This window comes from Colletotrichum gloeosporioides (genome assembly GCF_011800055.1).
Source record: "Colletotrichum gloeosporioides strain Lc1 chromosome Unknown consensus_17, whole genome shotgun sequence".
In the NCBI taxonomy this organism is placed as follows: domain Eukaryota; kingdom Fungi; phylum Ascomycota; class Sordariomycetes; order Glomerellales; family Glomerellaceae; genus Colletotrichum; species Colletotrichum gloeosporioides.
In genome coordinates this window covers 2,150,675-2,177,327 of record NW_025544662.1, presented here as the reverse complement: position 1 = coordinate 2,177,327, position 26,653 = coordinate 2,150,675, and the positions used below count along the sequence as shown (strand labels likewise).

The 26,653-nt window shown below is 52.7% G+C and overlaps 5 protein-coding genes and 1 pseudogene across 6 annotated transcripts; 4 read left to right on the top strand and 2 right to left on the bottom strand.

Moving 5' to 3' along the window:
• Positions 1-453: 453 nt before the first annotated feature.
• On the top strand, positions 454-2,578 carry GCG54_00011498 (RNA polymerase-associated protein RTF1; the record flags this gene model as incomplete). Its single annotated transcript, XM_045411402.1, has 4 exons — positions 454-647; positions 835-1,592; positions 1,641-1,777; positions 1,826-2,578. The coding sequence occupies 4 exons, from the start codon at positions 454-456 to the stop codon at positions 2,576-2,578; spliced, it is 1,842 nt and encodes a 613-aa protein (XP_045268460.1).
• Positions 2,579-3,458: 880 nt separating this feature from the next.
• On the top strand, positions 3,459-4,700 carry GCG54_00011497 (Phosphatidylglycerol phospholipase C; the record flags this gene model as incomplete). The annotated part of the gene is made up of 3 exons (XM_045411401.1): positions 3,459-3,953; positions 4,016-4,120; positions 4,176-4,700. 3 exons carry the CDS (start codon positions 3,459-3,461, stop codon positions 4,698-4,700), a joined length of 1,125 nt encoding a protein of 374 aa, XP_045268459.1.
• A 473-nt stretch (positions 4,701-5,173) lies between these two features.
• Positions 5,174-6,111, top strand: GCG54_00011496 (annotated as a pseudogene). Its single transcript has 3 exons — positions 5,174-5,726; positions 5,836-5,873; positions 5,894-6,111. Coding segments are annotated over exons 1-3 (809 nt in total).
• Positions 6,112-8,304: 2,193 nt separating this feature from the next.
• Positions 8,305-12,192, top strand: GCG54_00011495 (uncharacterized protein; the record flags this gene model as incomplete). Its single annotated transcript, XM_045411400.1, has 3 exons — positions 8,305-8,852; positions 8,921-11,927; positions 12,049-12,192. 3 exons carry the CDS (start codon positions 8,305-8,307, stop codon positions 12,190-12,192), a joined length of 3,699 nt encoding a protein of 1,232 aa, XP_045268458.1.
• Positions 12,193-15,406: 3,214 nt separating this feature from the next.
• On the bottom strand, positions 15,407-18,215 carry GCG54_00011494 (Transcriptional activator protein acu-15; the record flags this gene model as incomplete). Its single annotated transcript, XM_045411399.1, has 3 exons — positions 15,407-16,988; positions 17,042-17,639; positions 17,663-18,215. 3 exons carry the CDS (start codon positions 18,213-18,215, stop codon positions 15,407-15,409), a joined length of 2,733 nt encoding a protein of 910 aa, XP_045268457.1.
• Positions 18,216-22,279: 4,064 nt separating this feature from the next.
• GCG54_00011493 (uncharacterized protein) lies at positions 22,280-24,286 on the bottom strand (the record flags this gene model as incomplete). The annotated part of the gene is made up of 4 exons (XM_045411398.1): positions 22,280-22,393; positions 22,667-23,598; positions 23,782-23,902; positions 24,020-24,286. 4 exons carry the CDS (start codon positions 24,284-24,286, stop codon positions 22,280-22,282), a joined length of 1,434 nt encoding a protein of 477 aa, XP_045268456.1.
• Positions 24,287-26,653: the final 2,367 nt, after the last annotated feature.

Sequence of the window (26,653 nt, the reverse complement as noted above, 5' to 3'; positions counted from 1 at the left end):
GAAGCTGTCAATGATATCGAATGATTTAGCCCGGCGGATGCTGAGCGCACTACGGGCAATGATTGGTTGACGTCACGCCAGATCGGATGGGAAGGGGCCGATGCTCCGACGGCCCATTGTTCTGTGCAGCTGTATGACATAATATTGGCCAATCAGACGCGAGCTGCAGACGACAGTGTCCCGACCTGGAAGGCAGTGAATAGGAGCCAGACTTTCAAGCTCTTCTTCCCACCTCACCAACATCGCCAATCGCCCGTTTCCGACAGTCTCTTGCTTTTCTTTTCAATCGAATTCGCGCCTCTCCCACCGATTACATCGCAATATCTCTAAGCACAACAGTATCGACACCTAGTCGCGTCGACGACCGGGTTCCGTCGCGATCTCTCGAGAAACCTTTCGAAGCCGTCGAAGTCGCCTTTGTTCCCCCTAATCGAGTTCCTTCCATAACGCACAATGGCCGACATTGACGATGAGCTTTTGGCTCTTGCCGGAGGTGGAGAGTCCTCAGATGAGGAGGAGGTGATGTCAGAGGCCGAGAGCAGGGCGCCATCCGCATCACCTCCCCCTAAGGCAGCAGCAAAGAAATCAGTGGCAAAGAAGGTGAAGAAGCGCACAGGAGGGGAGGATTCGGAAGAAGAAGGCGAGGCGTAAGTTTCTTCCCCTTGAGGATCTGGTCTGGTCACACTTTCACCTGCTATCAACCACCTCACCTCCAAGCAGCCCTCCACTGCCTGTCAAACCTGGCATCTGCGCGCCATTCATGCGCAATCTCTTTTGTTATATCATCATTATCTCGGATCATCTCTTCATCACATCACTAACAATGCGCCTCAGATCATCCGCGATTGGCAGCCCGAACTCCATAGGGTCGGCCGCAATGGACGAGTCCGACTCCGAAGCCGAGCAGCACAGCGGCCGCGCCGGCGCCCACGATGACGACGAAGAGGATAAGTACCCCGTCGACGGAATGTTTAGGAGCGCTGCCGAGAAGGAGCAGGTGATGGCGATGCGCGAGGTTGAGAGGGAGTCATTGCTCGCAGAACGCCAGGCCGAGATCGAGCGCCATCGACAGAACCGCATGCTGCGCCAGCTCGTCGGCGAGAGGGAGAACGAGGAGAAGAAGCAGAAGCTGAAAAAGCGCAGCGCGGACGCCGCTGATCTGGAGGATGGCGCGCGTAAGACATCGCGTCCTCGCACGGATGGTAAGACGTCGGCGATAGATACGCTGCGTCGCGCCCGCGCGGAGAAGAGCGATCGTGCTCGTAGGAGGGAAGAGGATCGCCAGAGGGGCAACCAGTCTCCGCGCGACGACGATTACGGTGGCCGCAACGAGAGCGACGGCGAGGATGACTACGACGAGCGCAACCGCCGTCGTCGCAAGACGAGGTCGCCTGAGGACGAGATTGTGGCGCGCGAGTTGCCGCCGCCTGACTTGCGCGACTTTGAGCGGATTCGTGTGGGCAAGAGTCGGTTTGCGGAGTATTGCTTCAATCCTGGCTTTGAGTCCGCAATGATCGGTTGCTACGTTCGCATTAGTCTTGGGCCCGACCCAAAGACTGGTGCGGACGAGTATCGCATGGCGCGCATCCAAGGTATGCTGGTCGCTTCTGATGGATGAGCCCTTTTTCTGACATTTACAGCCATCACTGTGGGCAAGCCGTACGCCATGACCGGCCCAGGTGGCTCGTTTGTGACTGACCAGTACGTCTTGGCTGCGCACGGCAAGGCGGAGAGACCATTTCCCTTTATCTTCCTGTCTGACAGGCCGTTCACAGAGGTAAGTTTGCCGTGGCCCGGCAGTGATTGCACAATCTAACAGTCTTAGCGCGAGTACAACCGCTACGAAAAGGTCATCCAAGCAGATGGCCTCAGCTTGCCGAAGAAGCAGACACTCCTCGACAAGATTGACGACATCAACCACCTCGTCAACTACCACCTCACAACCACAGAAATCGACGAGCGCATCCAGCGCAAGTCCGCTCTCCGCAAGAAGTTCGACCCCAAGATCCGCGAGCGTCTCGCGCAGGACATCGACATTGCTCGGGCTCAGGGCAACACCAGGAAAGCGGAAGATCTTCAAGAACAACTCGACGATTTGAAGACCAATGTTCTCGCATTCAAGACCAGCCTCAGCGACAGCCAATCCAAGCCCAGCGCGACCTCCCAGCAGGACCGCCTCGCCAACATCAACCGTCAACGCCGACTGCAGAACGCGGAAAATGTCCGCAAGGCGCAGCTCAAAGAGAAGGCCGAGGCGCGCAAGCTCGAGGCCGCGCTGGAGAGAGGCGAAGACATCAAGAACGACCTGTCGCGGCGCCTACGTACCAAGGCCAAATTCATCCACGATGTCAAAGACGGCGTCAAGAAGCCTTCCAGCACGAACGGCAGCAACGCAAGTACCCCGGCCAACGGCACGCCTCAACTTGGAGCGCAGAAGTCAGGGTCCCTACTGCCCCATCTGGCCAAGCTGCAGGCCGCGAACCAGGAGAAGAAGGGCATTCCCACCATCCACAAACCTCTCATGGACGACGACATCATCGGAGCTTTGGACCTCGATATCGATGTCGAGATCGACTAGATCAAATACTGGCATTGATTGGCACATCAACACATTGGGTTATTTCACGTCGGGGGCTCAGCCGATTAGCTACTAAAAGGGGATACATCCATGAGTAAACTTATAGCACATCATTAGGCTCCCTCCCTCCAGCGCAAGGAATTGTAGATTAGAGACCATACGGTTAAAAGCGGGAATCAATGAATAAACATGCTTTCACACCAACAGACACCGTTACTCAAAATCGATACGATGATGTACGCAATGGGATTCCATATGTGACCTCCCGTGGACGGCGCTACTGCACGCCGCAGCGGAGACGGATTTAAGCAACTGGGAAGCCCGACCAGCATGTCCCATGCCGTTGCGGCCGATTGGATCCCGCGGGGTCGCAAGCTGCTGCTGCAAAGTCCGCTCCAGCTTCCTGCAGCTCCAGCTCCTCCCAAGCTTGGTTGGCTCCACCCCACTACCAGCAGCACGTGGGCTTCCCCGTCTTCAATTGGCACCGCATTCATCCCGAGGCTTCCAACTATCCAATCCCCACACCGCGCGGTCTTAAGCTCTGTCAATCGCCATCACCCGACGCAGGCGACTACCGCGAGCGGTACGGGCTCTTCAATTCCACCGACGACAAACGGGCCTAGGCTACTTCACTCTTGCTGATGATGACTCTCCCGATCATGATTTAAAGGTGTCTCCTTGTGTTTCTTATTATAGATTTAATACACTACATCATACACTTATCTGTCTCCTCATCCCCCTCAGCGCTGGCCGTTGCGATTGTCGATTTCCCCGACGGCTACGGTGCTCCCGACTCGACGATAGAAGCTACTGAGCTACGATTAGCATACCATATATACACCATCTAGACTCTACAGATACTAGCAAGACATACATCGCCATGGTTTCAGAAACGAAACCGCTCCTCTCAGAGGGCATCCCGTCTGGTACCTCCACCACCTTCCTACCTCTCTTCTCGCTCTACAAGGCTAACAATCCAACCTCGTGCGCAGCCCAATTCACCCGCGCCCTGCAACGCCCCTCCTCCTCCCCCGCGACGACGCTCCCGCAGGCGATCGCGCACCGCGGCTACAAAGCCCTCTACCCCGAGAACACGCTTCTCGCCTTCCGCGCGGCGCTCGACGCCGGCGCGCACGCCCTCGAGACGGACCTGCACCTGACCAAGGACGGCGTCGTGGTGCTCTCGCACGACGGCACGCTGAAGCGGTGCTTCGACGTCGACAAGAAGATCAATGAGTGCGAGTGGGAGTATATCAGCTCGCTGGAGACGATACGCGAGCCGAGGCAGAGGATGCCGCGGTTGAGCGACTTGTTGGAGTTTCTGGCCGAAGGGGGGAAGGAGAGGGAGAGCGTTTGGGTGTTGCTTGATATTAAGGTGGGTTCTTTTGGCGCTGTATAAGTGAGAGGGGGAATGATGGAGGCTGATGCGTGCTGCAGACTGATGACCCCGCGCCGGAGCTGTTGAGTCGCGTTGCGCAGGTCCTGGCATCGACGCCGGGTCCTGTGCCATGGAACAAGAGGGTCATATTCGGATGCTGGAACGTACGTACTTCCTCTCCCCACCCGCTGAACTTTTGAGACTGACACAGCACGCCAGCAACCGTACATCAACCACTGCACAGCCTACGTCCCCACGTACCCCGTCGCCCTCATCTCCTGGTCCCCAATCTTCGCTCGCAAGTTTCTGCCGCAGGAGTTCCTCTCCTTCAACATGTTCCAGAAGTCCCTCGTCGGGCCCATGGGCAAGGCCTTCATGCGCGTGCTCAAGGCGCACGACCGGCGGCTGTTTGTGTGGACTGTCAACGAGGAGGAGTGGATGGAGTGGAGCATCGCGCAGGGCGTGGACGGTGTCATCACGGACGAGCCCGAAGCGTTCCTTGAGGTATGCAGAAGGTGGGAGGGTGACGAGGGGTCAGCGGCGGCGACGAAGGAGGGAGGGTCGCGGTTGGGGCAGATGAGGAGGGAGAGGAAAGATCAGGGTCTGAAGAGGACGGTTAAGCTGTATGCTGAGATTATCTTCATTCAGGTTCTGGTCGCGATCTTCACGCCCGTGTTAATGATTGTGGCGAGGTTTGGGGTTGTCGGACCGGGACCGAAGGCGGCGAAGGCTTTGCGGTTGTGATATTCCGCTTGCTTTCCACGACAGATGAAGAGAAAATAGAGGTGTGCTATAGACAGATTGTGCTCGTGCGATAGTCATAATGTCTCTGACTTATGACGGGTGTTGAATGGTCAATAGACTGGAGGACGAGTAGACTCGGTTGCTGAGATGGATGCTTGATGATAGGTTCATGCCCACTGCCCGAATTCGGCATCTCCAATAAATATAGATTGTTCCGCAAGTAAGCAAATTCCATACAGCCCAACATATTTATCGTGCTGTTCATTTTGTCTCGTCGCCGGAGCTCTGCTTCGTGCCATATCTTCGGATATGTGGTACTCCTCACCTGATATTTGAGAATCACCACGACCTGGACTGCTTCTGCCTCGAGATACAAGGCTGACAACGTGTCACCTACCAGGCCACTTATCTGGCATGCCCTGTCTGTGGAGAAGTACACGGCCAGGGGGTTAAATTTGCCCATAACACCATAGTATACCATACATACCCATCGGCCTCACCCCTTTGATGAGGAAGCTTTTGTCAAACTCATCAACAACGGCGCGTTTAGTTCCTATACCCACCTGGTCGCAACCGCCATAAAGCCCAACGATGGCTGCCTGCCCCCTCTGTTAGATGATTTCAAGTCAATCGTCTGCGACGCTTGCTGCCCAGAGGACGGCGCAACGTTGCAAGACATATACGACGCACGGTTACGGGAGGAAGAGCTCCAAACGCCAGACGAGCTCGCGAGGGGGATTGTCCGTAGCGAAGACCAAAGGGCAACCCGAGGAAAGGCCAGAGTGATCATCCAACAGCTCGAGTGTATAACACCAGAGAACTTGCTCGAATGGAGAGAGACCAGAGTAATGCTATCAACGCAATCTGGGAGCGGATGTCCCACTCGCCTCCTGCTTGCGTTCGTCAGATCGCCGATTCTCAGCAACCTTGGGGCTTCGTCTTTCACAGAAGCAGGGAGGTCGAGTGGAAATACGGTCACATTTGGGATGAAACATGGGACGCAATCCAAGAGACATCACGTCTTCTGTCGGACTGGCAGTTCTACTAATGATTTTGCAGACATTTTCAAGACTTCAGAGAGTCGCTTCTATTCCCTGGCATCCTGCGAAACACCTTCATCATGATCAACGACGAGTGCATATCTGAGGACCTTTGAAGATACCCCGGCGGCCCGTCCGCTGAGACTTTCTAAGTTTGGGTATATGACGCCGGCTGGAAGCCTGCCTTAGTAGGATCTACTATATCTGATGTAGAGGAGTATCGAGGTCGCATCAAAGTGCCAGTCTACTGCCTGGATGCTTGGTTCTATGCTGCGCGTTACGAGGGCGTCAGTCTGAGGGACATGTGGCTCAAGGCACAGATTCATCGGTCAGAGTGGTGGATCTGCTGCTCCAACCCGATGGAAGACTAGGATCACGAGTCTTATATCTGAGCTCATTCTGTGCAGTATTGTGATCTTCTAGTAAAATCAACGGTTCAATTGTCTATTAAAGCTAGTGTTCTGGGCGGTATCGATGCTGGATGGTTGGTCATGACTGTCATGTTTACAAAAGAGATAGCTTACAGAGAGGCTAGGTTGATCGACCGCCTGGTTATGATAATATCTTCGGTTCCACTAGACTACAATCCCAATTGGCTACGACAACCTTGTGTCAAGATGTTGCCTTGTCAAGACCTGCCTTTCGTGCTAGTCACCAGCCAATCGCCAAGGACACCGATAATTCAGCCCTATACGACCCTTTTCACTGCATTCATAACCCCTTCCAAGGCTTCCTTCGCGCAATACCAAGACCGTCATGTCAAGGCCAAATTTCATCGAGATTTCGCTGTTTCGTGACCTCTGTATTACAACATTGGCTCATCTCGAGAACGCCGAGTATTGTTCTACACGGTCTGGACATTTTTTGAGGCAGGTGACCCGTTAACATGATCCACTAGCGACCTCTTCGTTCACGGAAAACAACAACACGTCAAGATTTATGGACGTAGATTCTGAACTCCATTTATACTCTATTCGTGTCTTCTGTTTTAGCTCAGTTCCTCTCCGGTATCGGGCTCTATGTCCCCAAATATTCGGAACGCAAGCTCCTGGGTGAGTAACAGGTTCGGTCAATGAGGGTTATGGGGGATCCGATACTTATACGCCTTTGGCTTCTTCACTGCATTCTGAACCTCTCTCGAGGCAGTGGTCTCATTATGCTAGCCCTTATGGAATGAAATAGCCATGATCAGCTTGGCTTCGAATTCCTCGGCAGATAGAACCTCCGTCAGACTGGAGGCCTCTGGCCAAATTCTGAGGAGCTTGCTCGCACACGTTTTACAGCTCCGAAATCACAGCAAAATGTTAACACATTGGTACTAGTTAGTGAATCTATGGAAACGCCATGAGTCTTATATACGCGTGAAGTTTCTGTTGAATTGCAATCGCTCGCCTTGCCCACAGTCCAACACAGCTCTCACTCAGGAAGGACTCATCTCCGGCATGACATGGGTCCTAAATTTTGCTGACGGGTCATGCACGATGCGGCCATCTTTGATGATGTGTATCATTGGCCAGTTCTTATGCGAGGTCCTTTTCCCACATCACGGCCTGGCCCGCTCACGGTCTACGAACCGCTCGCGTTCAACCACGCTCTGCATACAGCCAATCACAATGAAGCTGCAATGGCAGTCTCGTCGAGGGTGATGCATTGAATGGCTACCTGCGTTCCAATGACTAAAATGGAGGTGATCATCCGCTGTAACTCACTACGCTTCCAACCCACCCGGAGGTCTCCGCAGGCAGTCGTCTTCAGACTCCTCGTGCGACTCAGCAGCAACCTCTGTCCTACACTACCACACAGTACCAGCCAATGCCAGTCTCTTTTCGCTCGAACTGCGGACGTTGTCTGATCTCTTTTTCCGCAACCGAAGCTCTTCGAATGTCGAATGCACTTACAACATGTCGAAACAAAGAATAACAAAGCTTTCAGAGGTTATAGAGCAGGCAGCTGAGAAAGGCAAGAGACGCAATTGCTACTTCTCCTTCGGAGACGATGGTCTCACTGCGACCGTTGGCGCAAGTGGAAGCTTGCTCCGAATCACTCAACATTTTCCTGGAGAGAGAACAGGCTTTTGTATAGATGTTCCAGGTCTTCCGGGCCCTTCCTACGTTGAACACCGCCTGGAGAGGTTTCTAAAGAGCAGCAGACAGATGCGGCCCCGACATGTCATTGGCCCCAACATCAGTTCACATTGTCGACGAGAATCTGTATATTGCCGAGATACTGATGTTGGCATGACCAACGATCGATGGCCGACCTTCCACCGAAAATTGCTGAATGGTGATAACCTTACGCTTCAATATCTAGCATGCAAGGGCACTATCTATCAGATTTTCGAAATAAGCGATGAAGGAGGAGACGAATGGCTGCCACCTCTGGAAGTCACGCCAGGCCTGCTGATCCGAGATCTTGACTTCGTAAATGAAGACAATCAGTTCAACAAAGCAGAGGCAGATGATAAAATTGCTTACTCACATGAATGCCAGGGGAATTGCATCATTCGGGTGCATGAGGACTCTCATAAGAAAGTCATTCTTTACATTAGGGCACTCAACGAGGAAATGTCTCTCGAGTTTGTCGAGTATGACTCGTCCCGCCAAGGGTTTCCAACATCGAAATCACCCCTCGAAAAAGTTGTCAACACCAAGCCCGACTGCCGACGCCCTGAAAATTCTAGCCTCACCGAAGCAGAGCCTATCATTGAGAATCTTGCCCCTAAGGACTCAGTCGCTCGCAAGCTAGGTGCTTCCCCGTCTTCTTATCGAATCCATAGAAAGTCAGCACCCAAACCTAAAGCACGGCAAGAGCACCCAAAGCACACAATCATTCTATCATATACAATTGAATGTATCCCAAAGCACGAGATACCGGTCCTCCCATCTATATCATGGCGCAGTGTTCTGGAAACGAGGGATCAGCTTCTTATGCCTTGGAAACCACACGACATATCCAAAGATCAAACGATTGACTTCTTCCTGAAAAGAAACCTCGAGCACATCTTGTCTGTTTGTAGCATCCCCGTGCGGCATACTAGAGGCGAGTGGAGGCCTGCTGTTGCGCTCACATGTGGCGATGTGGACAGTCACCGAGTAGCTACGGGGGCAAGTTTGTAAGTTTGACAACGCTCATAATATCTGGCATTATGACAATGATTAACAGAAAACCTGGTTTTCACAGTCACGCATTTCAGATTTTATTGTTAGCCCTTGCACATTTCAAGTCGCAGCATCTCAAGCCCCAGCCCGGAGATTGGGTTTGCGAGTGCGGCAAACAGTCAACAAAATCGTACATCTGCGTGATGAAACAGCGCATTCTCCGAGTCTGCTTGGGTCACCTGAAGTGGCTTCTCGAAAGAGCAAACAAATCCGGAAAGCGTTTCTGCCCTCACTACTGGGTTGATGGTAGCAAGATCGAAGGATGGAAACAGATGGACTTCCTGGTAGGGAAGTCCCTCGTCGATACTCCTTTCCATTTGATAAAGATTGGAGGTTTGTCCAGTCACTGTATCCTGAGTGGCGCTCAATTCACAGCTGTCCGCAGAATTGCAAGCAACTGGATCATGGAACTGGAAAGGCTCGACAAAAGGAAGGTTTGCGCCTTTCCCCATTATGACAAGAAGGCAACGCGTAGTTTTCATCTTAACGACCACGCATTGATTTGGCAAGCAATCAAATCTGTTGAGCTGGTAGGAGTTCGGCCTCGGACGATGGGAGATTATTCCTCGAAGTGCGTCCGGCAAAACATACTCAAGCGATTCACTACCCAAAACCCTGTTTCCAAGAGGGAGACCATCGCGGTAGTACGGAGTCCCCTCTCCACAGAATTCCTGCTTCAATCGAAGGATTCTGCAATTTTCAGTGCGATGCAACTGGGATTATTTGATAAGCTAGGGGCCGAAGACATTGTTGACAGAATTGACAGTATTGGGAGTGGGCAAAATGAAGACGACGTGTGTCACGACAAGATCGACGCATGGAAGAACACCATCGACTGCCAAAGACATCACCAGGGCAATGACGATACAACTTGGAACGACCCGCAGAGATTCGCTTTGTCGATAATCTTTGGCCAATATCTGAGAAAAGCCATCAATCTACGATCGCCTCAAGAAATGCTTGAGCAAGCTTTTTCGACACTGTTGAGCAGCTCTTCAGCCAATGGACTTTTCCCAGGGAAGCTAGACAGCAACCATGAGCCTACTCTTTACGATTCTGAACTTACGCGAGATATTTACTGGGAAAACACATTCGAGATACCTTACGTTCTTTGGAAGTATTGCCTTGACTTGAACGACGGATCTGAATCTGCTGAACAGCCAGAAACCAGCGTATCACCTAGCACACCGTTGACAAATGACGATGACCTCTCTCAGTCGCACACCACAAATCGAATCACTAGACTTCTACAGGGTCTTTCCGCCGAAGATTCAGGATTCCAAAAGCTGGAATCCCCTCCCCGCTTGTCGATGAAAAAGGCTTTCCCGTTCAATAATATGACAGACGCAAAGAACATTGTGGAGCTCCAAGACGAGTGGCTTTATAACTTGCCAGCCTTTTTTGTACCGGCCAAAAAAGGATATGAGAAGCGAGAGGACACAGACACCAGCATCACCGCCTCGGAAAACAACTCAGCATATGCCGCATCGCTGTCGACTGGCACTGAGAAACCTTCAGCCAGCCAGGTGGTCGTCGGGTTCAAGGTCGACTTCTTATCCAATTCTGCAAAAAAAAGAGGTTTTGGAGACAATTTCGTGGAAGATATCAGAACGCATGCGGATGTCGCAAGAATTATTGCGAGAGGGAGGACCCAAGATGTCAAAAAGCGAATCTGGGTATTTATGTCGTCAAATCCTCTTGGTAACAGAATTTGTACCTCAACTGTGTCAAAAACAGAGAGGAAAGAGAAAAGGGCGATAGACGCCTTCTTGAAAAACCATGAGTCTTTCAACAATTATTTCTGGGAGGATACGGTGGCGGAACTCAACACATGGGAGACAGAGTTTCAGCTTTCCTATTACACGCTGTGCTCCAATGATCTTCAGGATCGGGGGCAGAGAAATGACGTGCATAAACGAGAGGAAATCGTGTTTCCTTCTCTTTCAGGAGATGGAAATCAAATTCAGATCGCCAAAGCTGTCGTCGGTTTTCGGTTCGAAGGCGACTTTTTCGACCGGTATTGGACATATCGTTTTATGATTTCTGACCCAGATTGGAAAACCAATTTTTACGATGATGTTGACGATCAGCACATCACCAGCAAAGACGAAGTTACCAGCCATAGCATTGATAATGGCCATAGGGGCGAAGTCAACGACGATGATGACGAGGATGCAGTGAGCTTGTCTTCCATTTCTTATGAGCGTTCTGATGAAACCGATGCATCTGGGGAGGACGACGACGAGGACAACGAGTACGAAACACTCGCTGGGATATCACGCAGACCGTCAGCGGAAAAGCAGCGCAGAATCCTGGAGCTGATTCATTCCTGGAGGATGATCAGTACCATGAATAATGCTGCGCAGGCGGCTTTGAATGTGATGAAAGAACATTTAGAGAAGGGGAAAGGCAGCATGCGCAAGTCGTTTGCTGCCACCCAAGAATATCGACTCGAAGAAGCCGACGTTCAGAAATTGGATTTCAAAGGCTTCTTGGTCGCAAGCAGGCGTTTTCAGGAGTTTCAAATTGAATTGCAAAAGGTCGAGGCACATTTCTCCGAGAATCTGGCAGCAATCGATCTTTGGCTGAGTCGGGAGAAAAGCCGCCAGTCCGAAAGACCGCGATGGTCTTTTAATGATGAAAGTCGTTACAGAGCCGAAATTCAGAAATTTGTCGCCATAAACGATCGTTCAATCCGGGAATTTAGGAGTTATCACCAAAAGATTTCGGCATTGATTGAGGCAACTACGAAAGATCTCGAGATCATGCACAGTTGGCTGGATATCTTACGTAACGACCTAGAACTACGACGCGGAGAAGACGTCAAGCGCTTCACATACGTCACCGTCGTGTTTCTGCCACTGGGTTTCGCAACTGGTATCTTCAGCACGAGCGGAGCACCTGCTGGACCAACATTGATCAACATGATTTTGACCGCCATCACAACCTTGACAATCACTGTGCTGGCATTGGTGGTGTACAAATTCGCAGACTCGCCTCGATCTAGGGAAGAGTTGATGAGAAGATGGGTGTCATTCAGAGCAAGAGGGCTAAAGTTGATGATATTGAGAATAATAGTGGTTATGTTGTTTAACCGGTTGAACAGCCTATTCTCGAAAGAGGCTAACAAGAGAGCGGATGATATCCCAGAAAAAGGGGCAGATGGAGGCCGTGGAGACCAGGACAGGGAATTTTCAGAAAGATCCGAGGATGAAGATTCACAGGTACAGATGGATCGAAGTGAAGAGGGAGCAAGTGATCGAACTTCGGAAGTTCAAAGAGGTGGTGCTGTGAATGGACAGGATAAATGGAGATGGGATGCGATACTAAGGAGTTTCAGGATAAGGGGTACTGGAAGTCTAGATGAGAGGTTCCGGGAGGATGTTGAGAGACGTGCCTCTAGCGATGCGGTCACTATTAGCAATTTTGAAGGAGCCAGCTTAACATCGCGGCGGACCAGCTCGGATAGTTTAAGTAGACAAACGTCGGGATAGGAGAGTAGTTTCCTTACATTTTTGACGAAGTACAGGCTAGGATAGTGTTTAGTAGCGACTTTAAACCAAGGCAACCGACATATTTGAGTCTACATCCCGGAGACGCTGTAGATGAATTTAACATTGACATACGGCATGCGATCCTCTTCAACTGAGTTCCCTCGTGACTTTCTTTCACTCAGCAGAAACCAAGCGCCATTCCGACTGAGTTCCTGGGGGCATTATTCCCATTTTGCCCCCCACCAGGGAGAAATCCTTACACATCTAACCCAAAGTTGTGTGAACGTCATGTGGGAAGGAGCAAGCAAGTGTGAACATATATATATACATCTCTGTGTGTTTGGTGGTTGCCTTTCAACTTCTGAGGGATATTAGGCTCACACCGGTTGTCATTAAGTAGCTTGAGGGTTAAATGAAGCCAGGAGGGTAGAGGAGGATGACAGCCCCAGCCTGTGTTTCATTTCATTCCATCTCGTCTGTGAGGTGCGTCTCAACTGACGAGTACAACAGTGTCATTGTAAGCAATGGGGCATGTAAACATTGGCTCTAGCTGAGTTCTATACAAGGCGAGATACAAGCGACGGAGCCGGCTTCCGGTGATTGGAGGTTTCCGTGTCCAATTGCTGCAGCCTGCGTACTATGAGCCTAGAGCCATGGTTTGTGGCTCATTTTTTAGTTTCTCTGCATTTTCCAACCCACACGGAGGTCATACTCAGGCCTGTGAAATCTTTTCGACTGTCTCACCAGCGCGTGACGACTTTTGTGACCGAGGCTATGTAAAAGGTGCTGAGTTACAGAGTAATCAACCTTATCTGCAATCATTGCTTCATTAATATATTCACAATTCTCTATCGAGGGCATCTTTGAGCCTTAAGACACAACAACTAGGTACTTCGTTACACCTTTAACCGCAATTCCTTCCAGTATCTCGTATATCTTAACAGGTCACGATACCCTTTGATTACCCAAGGCCACTAAGCAGCAAAAGCTTCAGTGACCTCCCATGCTGGTTGATCCTACGGGTCTCCCCACGCGATCGATCCGCCTCGTCCCTGAGCGACAGACTGCAATCCTCTCATGTCGCGGCATGGGTCTGTCTTGTCATATAGTCCCTCATCGTGACTCAGTATGTTATCTCGTGCGTTGGGAAATGGCAAGATATCAATCCATGGGTGATGACTAAGTATCACCTGAAGCTGAGTTGGTTTGAGGCTCTCGGGCAGCATGTCGTACGCCGCATGTGAAATAGTTCCATCAGCAAGCCGTCACCGAGAACCTGGTGCCATAAGCTCATTTGTGACACCCATCGCCATTACACTCATTACTCATGCTGGCGTTGCGTTGAACTCGACGAGACTGGGCAGCATATCCATTGACGATGCCACGAGGTTGGAATTTGGAACAACTTCAGTGCCGAACTGGGAGATGAAAGTCTCGCTGCGTTCACTATCAGGCTCATAGGCTGTGAAAGAAGGCACAATGAAAGGTCCATCTCCCTCATCGGGTCTCCCGTATTACTAGAGGAATAATCGCAACTAACATGTATATCGCCGAAAGGGCCAGAAGGATGCTTTTCCATGGCAGTCAAACTGGGTGGCGTATGACGGGTTCTCTTCGCTGTCAACCCTTGTTCTCATTCATAGGCCTAGTTTACAATAGTCAGATATTAGCAAAGCCATATAATGTGAACTCAGAAGATGAGCCAAAGTCTGATTCTTTGATGGACACGGTTCTGCCTTTTGTTTCTCTCTTTCGAGTCAGTGGTTCTAGTCCAATCATTCCCTGGCCCTGCATCAACACTAATCACTCCTTACTCAGACGCTTAAGGAGATACTTTTCGAGGGCTAACGGTTGAGCCCTGGGATGCCCGTCGCGATGATGGAAGAAATAGGGGATTGGCTCCGTGGACAAGGAGGAAAAGAGGGGTACTGGACCGCATCCCTGGGACGAAGTCGAGAAAGAGAAGGATGTGCAGCACCGAGGGCAATATCATGAAAAGCCTTGCGTCGGTTGGAAAGCCGGGACAGGGACTCCAGGTGGTTTTTAGCAGTCTTACAGAAGAAAGCAGTGTGAACGCCTTTGCCCGTTTCAAGACTATGCCTCGAGTTGGGCTCCAAAGACCCTTGGATTATCTCAACATTAGCTGAGCGAGAGTGGATGTGTGGTCAAACCAGCATCAGGATATCTACGGGAGCTCATCTACAGCAAGCCTTCTGAAGCCACCAAGTATCCTCAGTGTCCACGAAAGATGAGCACGATCGGACGCGCGAAAACATCCAGTCACTTAGAGTGGGTGTCATTCAGTGGCCTTCACTACGTTTTGCACTCACCCAAAGAGTTTATTCGTTTGAAGTTCCTCTATGACCTAATCTAGGCCAATGCCGCGCCCAGTATCCTGCCAATCATCAGATCAAATGTAATCGAGGAGGTGTTTTTGATGGAAGTCAGCGTTGTTAGTGGCTCAACCGACAATTCACTGCATTTTTAACTCAGCCCGAGGTCATCCCTAGCAGATTGAATCTGACCAATTGTCTCACCCGCCCGTGATGACTTGTTTGACCGGGTCATATAAAAGCAAGCTTGTGAGTTGCACAACAGAGGATGTCACAAGAGTCCGCCGACCCTATTTTGAATCCGCCATGCAAACTAGACTACCCGCCTGGCCAGCGTGATCACACATACACTTCCGATCACGAGTCGAGCAGGTTGGTGCCAAACAGGCTTTTTGCAGAGCATAAGCCGCCTCACTCGAGGCTAGTGACGTGCTGAACCCATGGAAGGATAACACCAACAAAAGAGGTAATCATGGCACGTACAAATCCAGGTAACGCTAGAGGAGGATGCTCAATCTCACAATCATGAAAACATAGATTCTCATCCGCTATCCTAAGTAGACCCATATCCCACCTGTTTGTCCAAAGCCAGCCCATCAGAAAACCAACCTCACGCCGTTGAATAAATGTTCACATTCAAAAAGTCGTCGTCGCTCTTGTGTTTCACCAAACCTTCTCAGATCATAGCCCATAGTTCACATCCAATCCTTCAAATAGTCCGTCGTTGTTCCCTGAACATGACGCTAATAGCGCATTGCGGTACTCTAAGCTGCTGACGCTCATGTTCAGATCGCTGGCCAGATCCTCGCCCGAACTCAAGCTCTCTTCACTGACGCTCAGCACACTTTGCGGCGGGGCAGGGTTGGTTCCGAAATCGCCAATGTTGAAGCTCGCCAGATCCCAAGAGTCTGGCGACCAGCTGTCAAGGTTTGTAGACGCGGGTGTTGTCTCGCTCATCGGCGGCATACCAGCACCACCGCCGTAGATGGCGTCGTACACATTGTTCAGCCCACCATCCATGGAACCCAGCAACGCTTCCCACTCAGTCGTTGATACACCAGCGATCTTTTGCGGGGGTTGTTGCGAGTTGTATAGAGTCTGATGAGCCGCTGCCAACAGATGTTGCTGAAGTCGCGCTGATGTTGGCGATGGCGGGGAAGAACCGTTGGGCGTACTGCTGAGGGAGAGATAGTCAAGATTCTGCTTTCCACTCATTCTGACGCGGTTGGCAATCTGCGACATCGAAAGCCGATGCTGCTCTCGGCGGGCGGCGGAGACGTCTTGCTGTTGTTGCTGGGGCAGGTTGTCGAAGGATGGTCGCGAGCGGGAGCGGTAGAGTTCCGGGCGGTTGTGGATGCTGGGCATTGTCATGCGACGCATCTTCTCTTGTTGCTGGATGAGATCGCTCTCACTAGCGGCCGCGCTGGGGAGGCGGCCAAGGGTTTGCTGTGGAGACTTCTTCCTGTTCCCTGCCGCAGGAGGTGAGGATCTTTGCGGCGCAGGCATTGAAGTCTCTGAAACTTGTTGAGGTGAGGCGGAGACGGGGTCATCCAGCCTCACGAGCATGCCGGCGACGCGCTTCAGGTCGAAAGAACCTGGTGCCTTGGCTTTCGTGAGGATCTTCATGACGCCGTTAACGAGGCGCTCGACATCCTTCATCATCTTGCTATCCTGCTTCAACTCGAAGCTCTGGTAGAGCAGGCTCATGCCGCACAACATAAGTGTGTCCGTCTTGTTGAGGCAGAACGAGAAGGTCATGTTGCGCTCCTCCAGAAGCTGCACGATCTGGACAATGTGCTTGCTTGACTCGCCGATGGACAGGAGCGCAGGCGCAGCCTTGTGACCGAGCGAGGAACCGACGGCCGGGCGGTAGATAAGAGTGCGCGTATAGTAGTAAGCGAGGGCAAGAAGAGGCGATCGGCTTCCGGTGACATCGGTTGAAGGCTTGTCCTGGACGAAGTTGAGCTTGAGATGTGCGGGCAGCGACTCGCACCATTCATCGAGCTCGGCCTCCATGGCGGACATTTGCTGCAGTGACAGCTCGTGAGATGTCGCTGCAGGGTAATTCTTCTCCATAACCTTCGCAAGGATGCGGCAGCAGCGGAACAGAGCGAGCGCGCTGGACAGGCGAGTGTACTCTCCGGGCAAAGTTGGTTGGAAACCCTTCTCAGTGACGTACTCATCGTCCGTGTCTGATGGGTATTCGGCGTGGATATCGTCTTCCTTGAGCAATTTTGGCAGGCCAAGAATAGCGCCAGAAAAGCTGCGGTTGTCAGTGGAGGTAACACAGAGAAGATCATGCACAAGGATACTCACCAATCCAGAGTGTAGAGAGTCCAGAAGACCTTCTTGCGCGTCTCAATAGTGAGGGCGCCAAATGAGAAGCGCTTCTGGCTCTGATGTAGACCAAGGCGGTGCGACAGACCCACGGCGATGCCCTTGTAGTGTTGCAGGCGCTTGTAATCCGCTCTGACGATACAGTATAAGAGGGCCAACTCGAGACATTGAAGGGTCACCATGGTGTTCTCCATCAGAACGGCCTCAACAGCACGCTGCCATTGCTGCTCGCAGACAGCGATCTGGTCGTAGTCAGGCTGGTCGCTTCCGAGAGCTGCAATGCCGAAGACAAGGTACAGCTGCGCAATCTTGTGGTTGTTCTTGACCTTTTCCGGGTCTGACACAAACTCCTCGTATATGTGCAGGAAAGTTGGCTTGTGCAACACGGGGAATAACGGCGCCCATTCCTGGAAGTAGACGTTGACGCAGCGGTCCGAGAACAGGCGCGGCGGGACTCTCAGAGCTTGGTCTGGCGACTTTGGCGTCAGAGGATGGCATCCTTGAATATGAAGGAACGCTTCGGGATTAAAATCTGTGCAGGATTTTCCGTTCTCTTGCATCTTGCGCTTGAAGGCCTCTGTTTTCTCATGTTAGCATTACGGCACTTTCGCTTGGACGTTCCGGATCGATGCGGGGTGTACGGACCGATGAAGGCACGGCCGCTGGACGGGCCCATGAAGTACGAGTCGGAGTTCTCAACGCCTAAAAGCAACGGCGACGCCTGGACACGGAAAGTGTCCTCCTTCGGCGGTGACGCCGACTTTTCCCTCACGTCCGTGGCCGACCCGGCCGGCGAATGTGCCGACGCGGCGGCCGCGGACGGACTGCGGTGGCTGCTGTGGTTTCCGTGCATTCGTGAAAGCATGTCAATCTTCTCGTCCTTTTCGTCCAACAGATCTTTTAATTCCCTAACTTCAAGCTCGAGCTGGCGCACGCGCTCCTCGAGCGACTCGGTGTACCCTCTGGGAAACGCGCGACGGCTCAGTTTGTCGCTCGTGCGGCACTCGAAGCCGACGTTGGCGCATTGAGAGCAAGTCGGCCGGATGCCATCGCAGCGAATTTTCTTGCTCCGGCACCGGTCGCAGGCCTGGGCTATGCGGCTCTGGGAGCTGGTGCCCACCTTGATCACCTTCATAGGCAAGATTCCGGGCATGTTGGCGGTGGTCCTCTTCTTTTTCTTTCAAGTTCACTTTGGTTGGGGTCCAAGGGATGCGATGCGTTACGTTTGGTGTCGACAGCAGTTTACGTGTAGCCCGGAGGCTTCGGCGATTTTCCGTTCTCGATCGGTCGTGGACACGTTTAAATTCGGCGCGAGGCGTGCGGCGGTTCAACCATTCCCATACAATCAGATTCCCAGCTGGGTGTAGAACAAACGTCGGTCGTCAATTTCGTGGTCGATTTTGCGTTTGCGATAGCAGATAAGACGGTGGTATCTTTTTAGTCACGGAAAGGGCCACAGGTGAAAAGCAGGTCCGCGAGAACAACCCAGATCTTCCAAGCAAGAAACAAAAAAGGACAAGAGTGGAGAGGGTCACAAGTCTGGTACTCGGAAGCAACGGACAGAGGCAAGTGGAGGAACAGGAGATGTTGAGGAAAGGAAGGATGTTGGGGTGTGTGAGGGAAAAAGAGGGAGAAGAAGTGGAAGTCGACAGTGGGAGGGACGTGAGACTGTGGAGTCCCTAAAAGAGACCCCGTGGCCGGGAGGTGGACGGGAGAGAGACCGCTGGATGGAGTGACCGGGGTGAGGGCTGGAAACTTAGAAACAGCGACTCATTCCTCATTGGAATGAAAATGGTGAATGCCTGTACCGGGATTGGGAACGGAACGGACTGGGGGTGGGAGGGCACTTGGGGGCCACCATCGGACCGGCCTAGCAATTGCCTTGTCCTTGACTGGCGCTGGACTGGGAGAAGAAAGGGCAGGAGCGACCCGCTGAAGGTGAATCTGGGGGAACCAGCCCTGGGGTCCTGCTGGTCGCTGCTGTTGGGAAACTCGGGGTGGGAAGGAACGACACGCTAAGCATGGGGAGGGGAGCCAATCACGTCGAGGTAATTGTACTCGAGAAGGCGCCTAGAACCCACAGTACATCGCCCGGTCTGCTGTCGACCTCCAGGCTGCGTTGCGCTAGTTCGACCTTAGCGAGCATGCACCGGAGGACACCACCGGGGACGTCGCATTCACACTGGACTGGACGTACAGACAGACGTACAGAAGCAGCAGGACAGCAGCACATCAGCAGCAGCAGAGAGTATCACCACCACACCACTTCCGCCACGATCCAAATGCCCTTCACTCCACCTCCCAACTGCACGTTGCTGCACCACCTCGCGAGTCACATCGTACCTTGCACCTACTTCTGCTCCTCTTCCCCTCGTCTAACGGACAACCTTAGACACTAGACAACACGCAAGAGATACGCGGGCTCCTTCACACATGGCTTCCAGACAACAACCCCAAACCTCCCAGCCAACCAGCCTGCTACCCTGGCCCAACCCACGACGCTAAACGCAAAAAACCCATCCAGCAAACGCAGACATGACACCACTCGACCCCGGAAGCGGGGGATTATCTGCCAATTTCACCCTCCTTCTCCAGACCTTCCGGCTCTCTCCAGCTCTCCAGACCCTTCTCGATACTCGGGACGACTTCTCAGAGGCTCTAGGCCCTCGAAAATGGCTCCACCCCCAGAATCACTTTGATGCTATTGTTTCCAACAACCGGCCCAGAGCCAGTCATGCGGCCCTGCGTCGATTCAACTTACCCACCCACACCTCCAAACCCCCGTTTTCCCCAGGTTTTCGCCGTTCAAGGCAAAGTTTCGGCAACAAAGAAATAGGCACAAAAGCAAACGAAGCCTGCAGCGAACCCTCAAATCTTCGGCAAGAATAGGAACACTGGAAACCGGGGGAGGGGCCACACCTACGTCCCTGTACTACTCGTGTCCTCGGGGAGGGTTGGACAAGAAACTGGGGTTGGCGTGACTGGGGGACTGGAGAAATCTGGGGCAAAAAAAGGGTGAGGACCAACCGCATCAGCACATCGTTACACTCGTTCCGGGGCCCCATTTCGCGATACGTCGGATCGGAGGACGATCGCTGCTCTGTCACTGGTGCCACCAATTGTCCGCCGCCTGACCAGACTGAGCCTGCCTTGGCCCACGCAACCTCTACCGCTCTTTGGCCAGATATCAACGCTTTCCACATTGCTCTCAATAGTTGGCGGTGATAGTCGTCGCACGGTTCGAGGGCTGAGCATCCAATGACACTCTCCGAGACGCGCACTTCTTCAATGCGACTCCAGTGCCGGCACTCTGGCGATCGACACACAAGTCGCCATTCCAGGATCTGATGATGGCTCGTCATCGAGAGATTGAACACGTTCTTTCGTCACGGATTCCTTAGGGCCAAGAGCTGTCAAGCTTGGGCTACTGAACGATGAAGCTTTCGATGATCTTCCAACTTTTTATCGCCAACAGCGTCCGGTCGTTTCTTCCATCTTAATCCATGTCCGACGATTCACGTCGCCCGACTTCAGTTCATGACCACTCATCTCGGCGATAGTGTGCTGTAACACGAAAACCGTTGAAACCGACTTACATTCCACGAATGCGACGCTACCGTCGACCGTCCGAAAGGCCATCCATCTCGCATTCTGCTCTCAAAGTAGTCCTCCGTGATAACCACCTACCGGAGCCCCAAGCCACAATTCTCGACATCCTATCCCGCTCCGCACTCGGGCCAACCGGCTTCGGCTGAACGGCGAACTACTCTACCCCAAATGCTCGCGTGCCCGCCTCCGACATCTTCCCTTTTCCAACTAGGCTGCTCCCTGGCATCTTCACACAGACTCTCGGTCCACATTCGGAAAGAAGGCGGACATGTCTCGTCAAATCTCCCAAAACAATCCCATCCCAGAGCAATGGTATTTGTGGAAAAGTCAAAACGAGGCCATTATCGGTATCGGATGATTTAAGACATCCTGTCATGTCAAATAAGTTCGCCTCAGACAATGACAAGAGGACATCTGGAATTGCGCTGCAGCACCAGCTAGTCAGCCAAGTAACGGCACCCCGTAGACTACCCCATTACCCCGTAGATCAAGGTCAGCTAGCGCAGGCGACCGAGCAGAGGATGACGCTCTCCTCCCGCAATCCTTCGACTCCAGCTCCCCGTTGGAGCGATCCCCACTGGCGCGCGGCAGTATCATCAAGCCCGCCTTCCGCTGACGCGGGGGAGATGCATCTTTCGAAACCCGTCATCCGTTGAGCTGCAAAGTCGGGCACACTAGGAACACAAAATCCCATTTGTGTTGAGACGTCCTGTTGCGATGCAAGGTAGACTGCCGCGCTTCATCGTGGCAGCTCCTTCATGCAAGGACAGGGCGAGACCTATCCACTCCTTCAAGCTGCACAGGGTCCAGGGGTGCACCGCGGATCTCGCCCTCCCACAGCTCAGCATGGTCGCTGCCCCGCGGCTCCTTGCCTAGTACACGAGTGTTTCTTACTTTGTACAGCGTTCTGGGGAAGGCTTGATTTCAGGCAAAATGCCACCTTCCTCCGGTGGACATTGCTCTCGCTGCACGGCATCGCGGCTCGAATATATCCTAAGAAAGGTCCGTTCCGAACGCGGCCAAGCAATGTCGATCTTCCTTTCGAATGTAGGTACGGCCACGAGGGTCAGTTGGCTGCCAAGTCTCCGTTTGTGCCTCATTGAGAACATCGGAAAACATTATTGCACTGAGACATCGCATTTGGGTGTGGCTGCCGACGACGTCGGGTAACGGCACTGTGGCTTGCTGTCATCAGTTGGGCCCTGACATCGCGCGGGCTGTCAAAGAGAAGTCGAGGTAACAGCTTGACGCGGGGTAAATCGGAGAATTGTCCTCGCCATGTGTATTTTTCAATCACCTCTCGGGAATGAGATCGGTGTTGGAACTATCCCATGTGCCATGCGCCATGGACGAAAAGATGTCGGAGTGACAGCACAGCAGCATCGTTTCGAACGAGTCTACAGGAGGATCAGGATAAGGCCGTTCGCATTACTCCGTGCCGTCCTCGCACATTCCCGCCCTCCAATCGCCTTGCTTCGTAACGGCTTACAATGAGTAAGAAACTACCCCTCGACGATAGGGCCTGGCTGACAGAGAATGTTCGCCCAAGTACGATTGAGTGCCGAATGGGATCGACCCGGCCGCATGGCTTCGCCTATCCCTCCCCCTTCAACTGAAGTCCTCCTCGTCATTGGACGCCTCGGCCTCCACTAGTTCGTTTTGGGCAACTTCCATCGATCCGAGATAAGCCACCACGTTTTCGTCTGCGAGAAGTTGTGTTTTCTGCAAGGTTGGAGCAACGAGGCCCATCCCTGTTAGTCTTGGCACCATTCAAGCGCGCGGGGGAAGGACAACAAGCACGCAAAAGCAGTTGAGACGGGACTCGGGGGAGATCAAATGCTGGGGCAGCGGCGGCGAATCCCCAGAAGGAATGCAGGAGGCTCAAAAGAGGAATAACGCCTTAGGCGGGGAATGGGCAGAGCATCGTATGTTTACACTGCAGCCCTGACACTGACAGCGACGCCAACGACTGAAGAAACTGCGCGAACCACTCACCTGGTCTTCCAAAGACTTCATAGCGGCTTCCAGCAGGCTGGTCTCTTGTTCCCTTAACGTGGCAGCGGCGGTGATGCACGCCCCGCAAATGAGACCTCCTTCACTGAGCGATGCGTCGAGGTCGTCCAGGGACATGCCCGTGGCCAGCCGTTCCAGCTGGCCGGCGACGAGATCCTGCAAGACGGTAACCACTCTCAGACGAAAGATCTGAACGAGGGGATGGCCGTCAATGTGCTGTTCGAAAGACGTCGTCGTGTCGGTCACGTCCTCCTCCTGCCAAAAGACTTTTAGCTCCCGTGATCCCCCGGTGTCCTGCAGCACGCGAAAGTCAAGGCCGTCTTCCTCGTTCAGACACAGGAAGTAGGCGAAGGGGCTCTTCCAGCTGAGTGTCCCATTCGTCCGGTCAAACTCCACACTCGGGGCGCCGCCAAAGATGTGCAGCTTCGCCTTGCCCAGCGGGTCGTCCTCGAGAGGCGCCAGGGGCAGCGTGATGCGGTCGGCGGCAGACGCGGGGTCGATGAACCCATAGCTGAAGAGCATCTCTGCCCCGGATTTCGCGTCACCGTACGAGATTGTCATCTCATCCCCAGACAAGACCCTGCATCCTGGTCGCAGGAGCAGCACCACCTCGTCCTTGCTGTTTTCCTCGTAGTACGCGTTGGCCTGGGCTGAGTGGTTCGCCAGGTCCAGCACCGGGACCATGGCCTCACCTGACTTGGGGAGCTCCAGACAGCGGGAGCGGAACCAGGCGTCGACACGGGCCCAGTCGATTAGGGATACCTTGTCGGATTCCCAGAAGAGTTCGTTCCAGAATGGGAGGGCTTCTGAGGTTTCGCGGAGCTCGTCGAATTCGTCGGTCAGAGTGACAATCTTGGCGGCGGTGGCCGACTGGCTGTTTGTCAGAACGTGATCCTTGTATTCCTCAAGTATGCCTGTTCTCCTTCAGCCGCAAGCTTCTTGGCTTGCTGACCAGCATGTTGAGGAAGCATGTGTTTGTGTTTGCATGCGTGGCCAGTTACGGCGCTGGACATGGTGTGATGCTCATGAAGAGCGGGTGCCCAAGACTGGAAAGCCTCATGAGCTTACCTCAAGTGATGTCCCAATCAACATCTCACGCTCTTGCTCAGTCCAGAGCGTCGTAACAGGCACCTGCGGCGGTAGAAACTTCACATACTCCGTCCACGGCGTCGACACGCCACCCTTCATTGTCGTCTTGGGCCTATCCGACAGCACCATCTGCGTCAAGAGAAACAAGCAAATATCATGCCGCGTAGACTTTCCCCCTCTCAAATATGTCAGCAACAGTGATTCTCATATTATTCATGATGAGATGTGAGGTCTGCGCGCCCTAACCTTGTGGCCGCACACATCAAGCAGCTGGCGGAAGTTCTTGTCCACCTTGGCGTAGCTCTCGACGGCCTTGGCGGAGAGCACCAGCTCGTACGGTATCCTGAGAAGCGTCGGGATGTCGAACGTCTCCTCCTCGCGGCTGAGCTCCTTGTTCACGAGCAGCCCCAGCCCGCAGCCGGGGATCTCACGCGCTTCGACGTCGACGAGGTCGACGTCGTTGAACATGGCCCATGTGGGCAGGGTCTCGACGGGGAGTTTTGAGGTTGCCATTGCCCCTTTTGTTGAATGGGTTGGTCAGTGAAATAGGAGTTGGACGTCTCGGCTTTCAATGTCCGAGGTTTGAATTGGTATTGAGGCGGGTGCCGTTTACCGGGCGGCGGCCGTGTTTTTTGATGAGGACCTGAGAGGGATGGTGGGCTTGCGGGCCGAAGATTCGGAGTCCGGCAGCGGCGGGGGAGGTTTTCAGTGTGCGTCTACGGGCGGTGGATCAGAGACCTTGGGCTGGTAGTCCGGGAATGAGCGCGGGACCTCTGACAGATGCACTTTGGCCTCCTTGAGAGAATTTGTTGGTTTGATATACTTGAGATGCAGTGGCTCAGTCGAGACCTGCGCGCTGTGTTTTTCTGGTAGAGTGAATGAGGCAATTCTTCGTTGGCGTTCGTTCTTCTGTGGAACGGGCCTGGAAGGAATCCTGACGTTTCCAAGCTGCTTCTAGGCCGCCGCACCGTCCAATTTTCTCGACCAGTAAACCTGGGTTGTGCGCAGTGTCGATGTTCATGCTGCTGCTAGCGTGCTATGCGTTGGAGAAACAGGAAAATATCCAAGAATTTTTGACTGGGTATTGATGTCGAAGTTGGGCGAGGCAAAGGAGTGCTTGCATCGTTGATTTTAGCAGGTATTGACTGGCGTTTGCCACACGGGAGACTGCTGCTACGAGAACTGCAAACAAGCGAGAAACCATCTAACTCTTCGTTTGTCTCATGACATGGCCAGGTTCAAGAGTTATATCAAGCCTTGCCTGCACCTACTTCTGCTCTATTTTTACTCATTCATTTTGCCGGATGTCGCTTGACTGCGTCTTCAACGTCGAAATTCCGTCTCATATGAACCCCGTTGCGAGTTACCACGCTCTCCCGTCGTCAATGGCTACCAAAACCAAAACCATCAGCTTTCCTCCCTTCGTCTTAACTTTCTTGCGTTCTTTTCCCGTTCGGCTGCCTGTTCATCTTACTTGCAATTGCCCTTCAACTGCCCACGACCGCATGTTACTCAACACCGGCCGCAGCTCGTCCTCCGTGGTGAGTGCGACCCCACCACAACTTCCGCCCTGGCCAGCCAGCCCCGCTGATCTACATGAGTCAGCTTGTCAGCCGAAGTTTTCATCGTGGGGCGTGTAGCTCAGTGGTAGAGCGTCCGCTTTGCATCTTCATTGCAACTTCGTCTGCGGAAGGTCCAGGTTTCGATCACCTGCCCGTCCATTTCTTTTGCCATTTTTGGGTGTTTTCCGTTGCTGTGTTTGTGTCAGCTTGAATTGGACTGCTTAGGAAGGAACAGAATTTCTTTTTCTTTTGGTGAGTTGGGTGCGTAATTAATAGTTTTGTCACCAGTTGGCTGATTGTGGGAATCCCCGCTATTGCGGACGCCTCGAACTTGTTGGTGTGCAATGGGATGCAACAAACCATGACTGACATACTTTTGCATGGAATCTTGAACTTAGATCGCAGACCACCTCGCCATATGAATTGTTTGTGTAGATCATGGTATAGCCTACTCGGTCCCGCAGCTTTCCACAAGAGGGCCTTTGCATGAAACTGGAATGCAATCAAGTGTGCCCGAGACTGCGTCTTTCATTGGGAGACGTCAGCTGACAGTGTCGCTTCCTTTATTAGCTATGAAAGGCCCAAATTGGCAGCACGGATGTCGTCAGGGCGGGTTTGGTCTGCAGTGAAATCTCTCCACTCGGCCGCGTCGGTTACAGTGTAGTTTGGAGGCTATGGTCGTGGCTGATGCTGAGGAGGTGTCGCAAGCTTGCGGAGGTAAGAAGGGATTTCGCATCGCTCTTGTAGACTCAAGGGCTAATGAAAACATCAAAATCTGGTTGGCACCTACTCGATTCGTTGCGGCAGCCGCCATCGCTCTGACTCGAATCAGGAAAGAATCGTCAATGGACGAGAGTGATTGTTGCTTTCCTTGATAACAACTGCGACAATTCATTTACGATGGAAGTATGCATGTTCAAAGTGCTAGTAGGTGACTTTTGTTGGCACATGGGACACCAGAAAATTGAGAACCTCAGTGTTACCCATCCCAATTGCTCAATATATATGCCAGTTCACAACGCTCAAAATACTACACCGGATGCCGAGGTGCAACCAACACGGAGGCCGCGTAAATTTTCTTGGTCTACGCGGCTACATTTACTGTTTACTCAATAGACTTGAAGTTTACTTCGATTGAGGACGATAGCAAACACCGTGAGCCGAGACAACGGCGACGACGACAACGATAGCAATCACACAGGAAAAGCAGTCGCTCCAACACAACGAAAATAGGGATTTTCCCAATATGGGGCCCGTTGCGGCAGAGGCGATGCTGGGAGCCATGGAATTCCTGGAACCTACAAGCAAGACTTCGGGC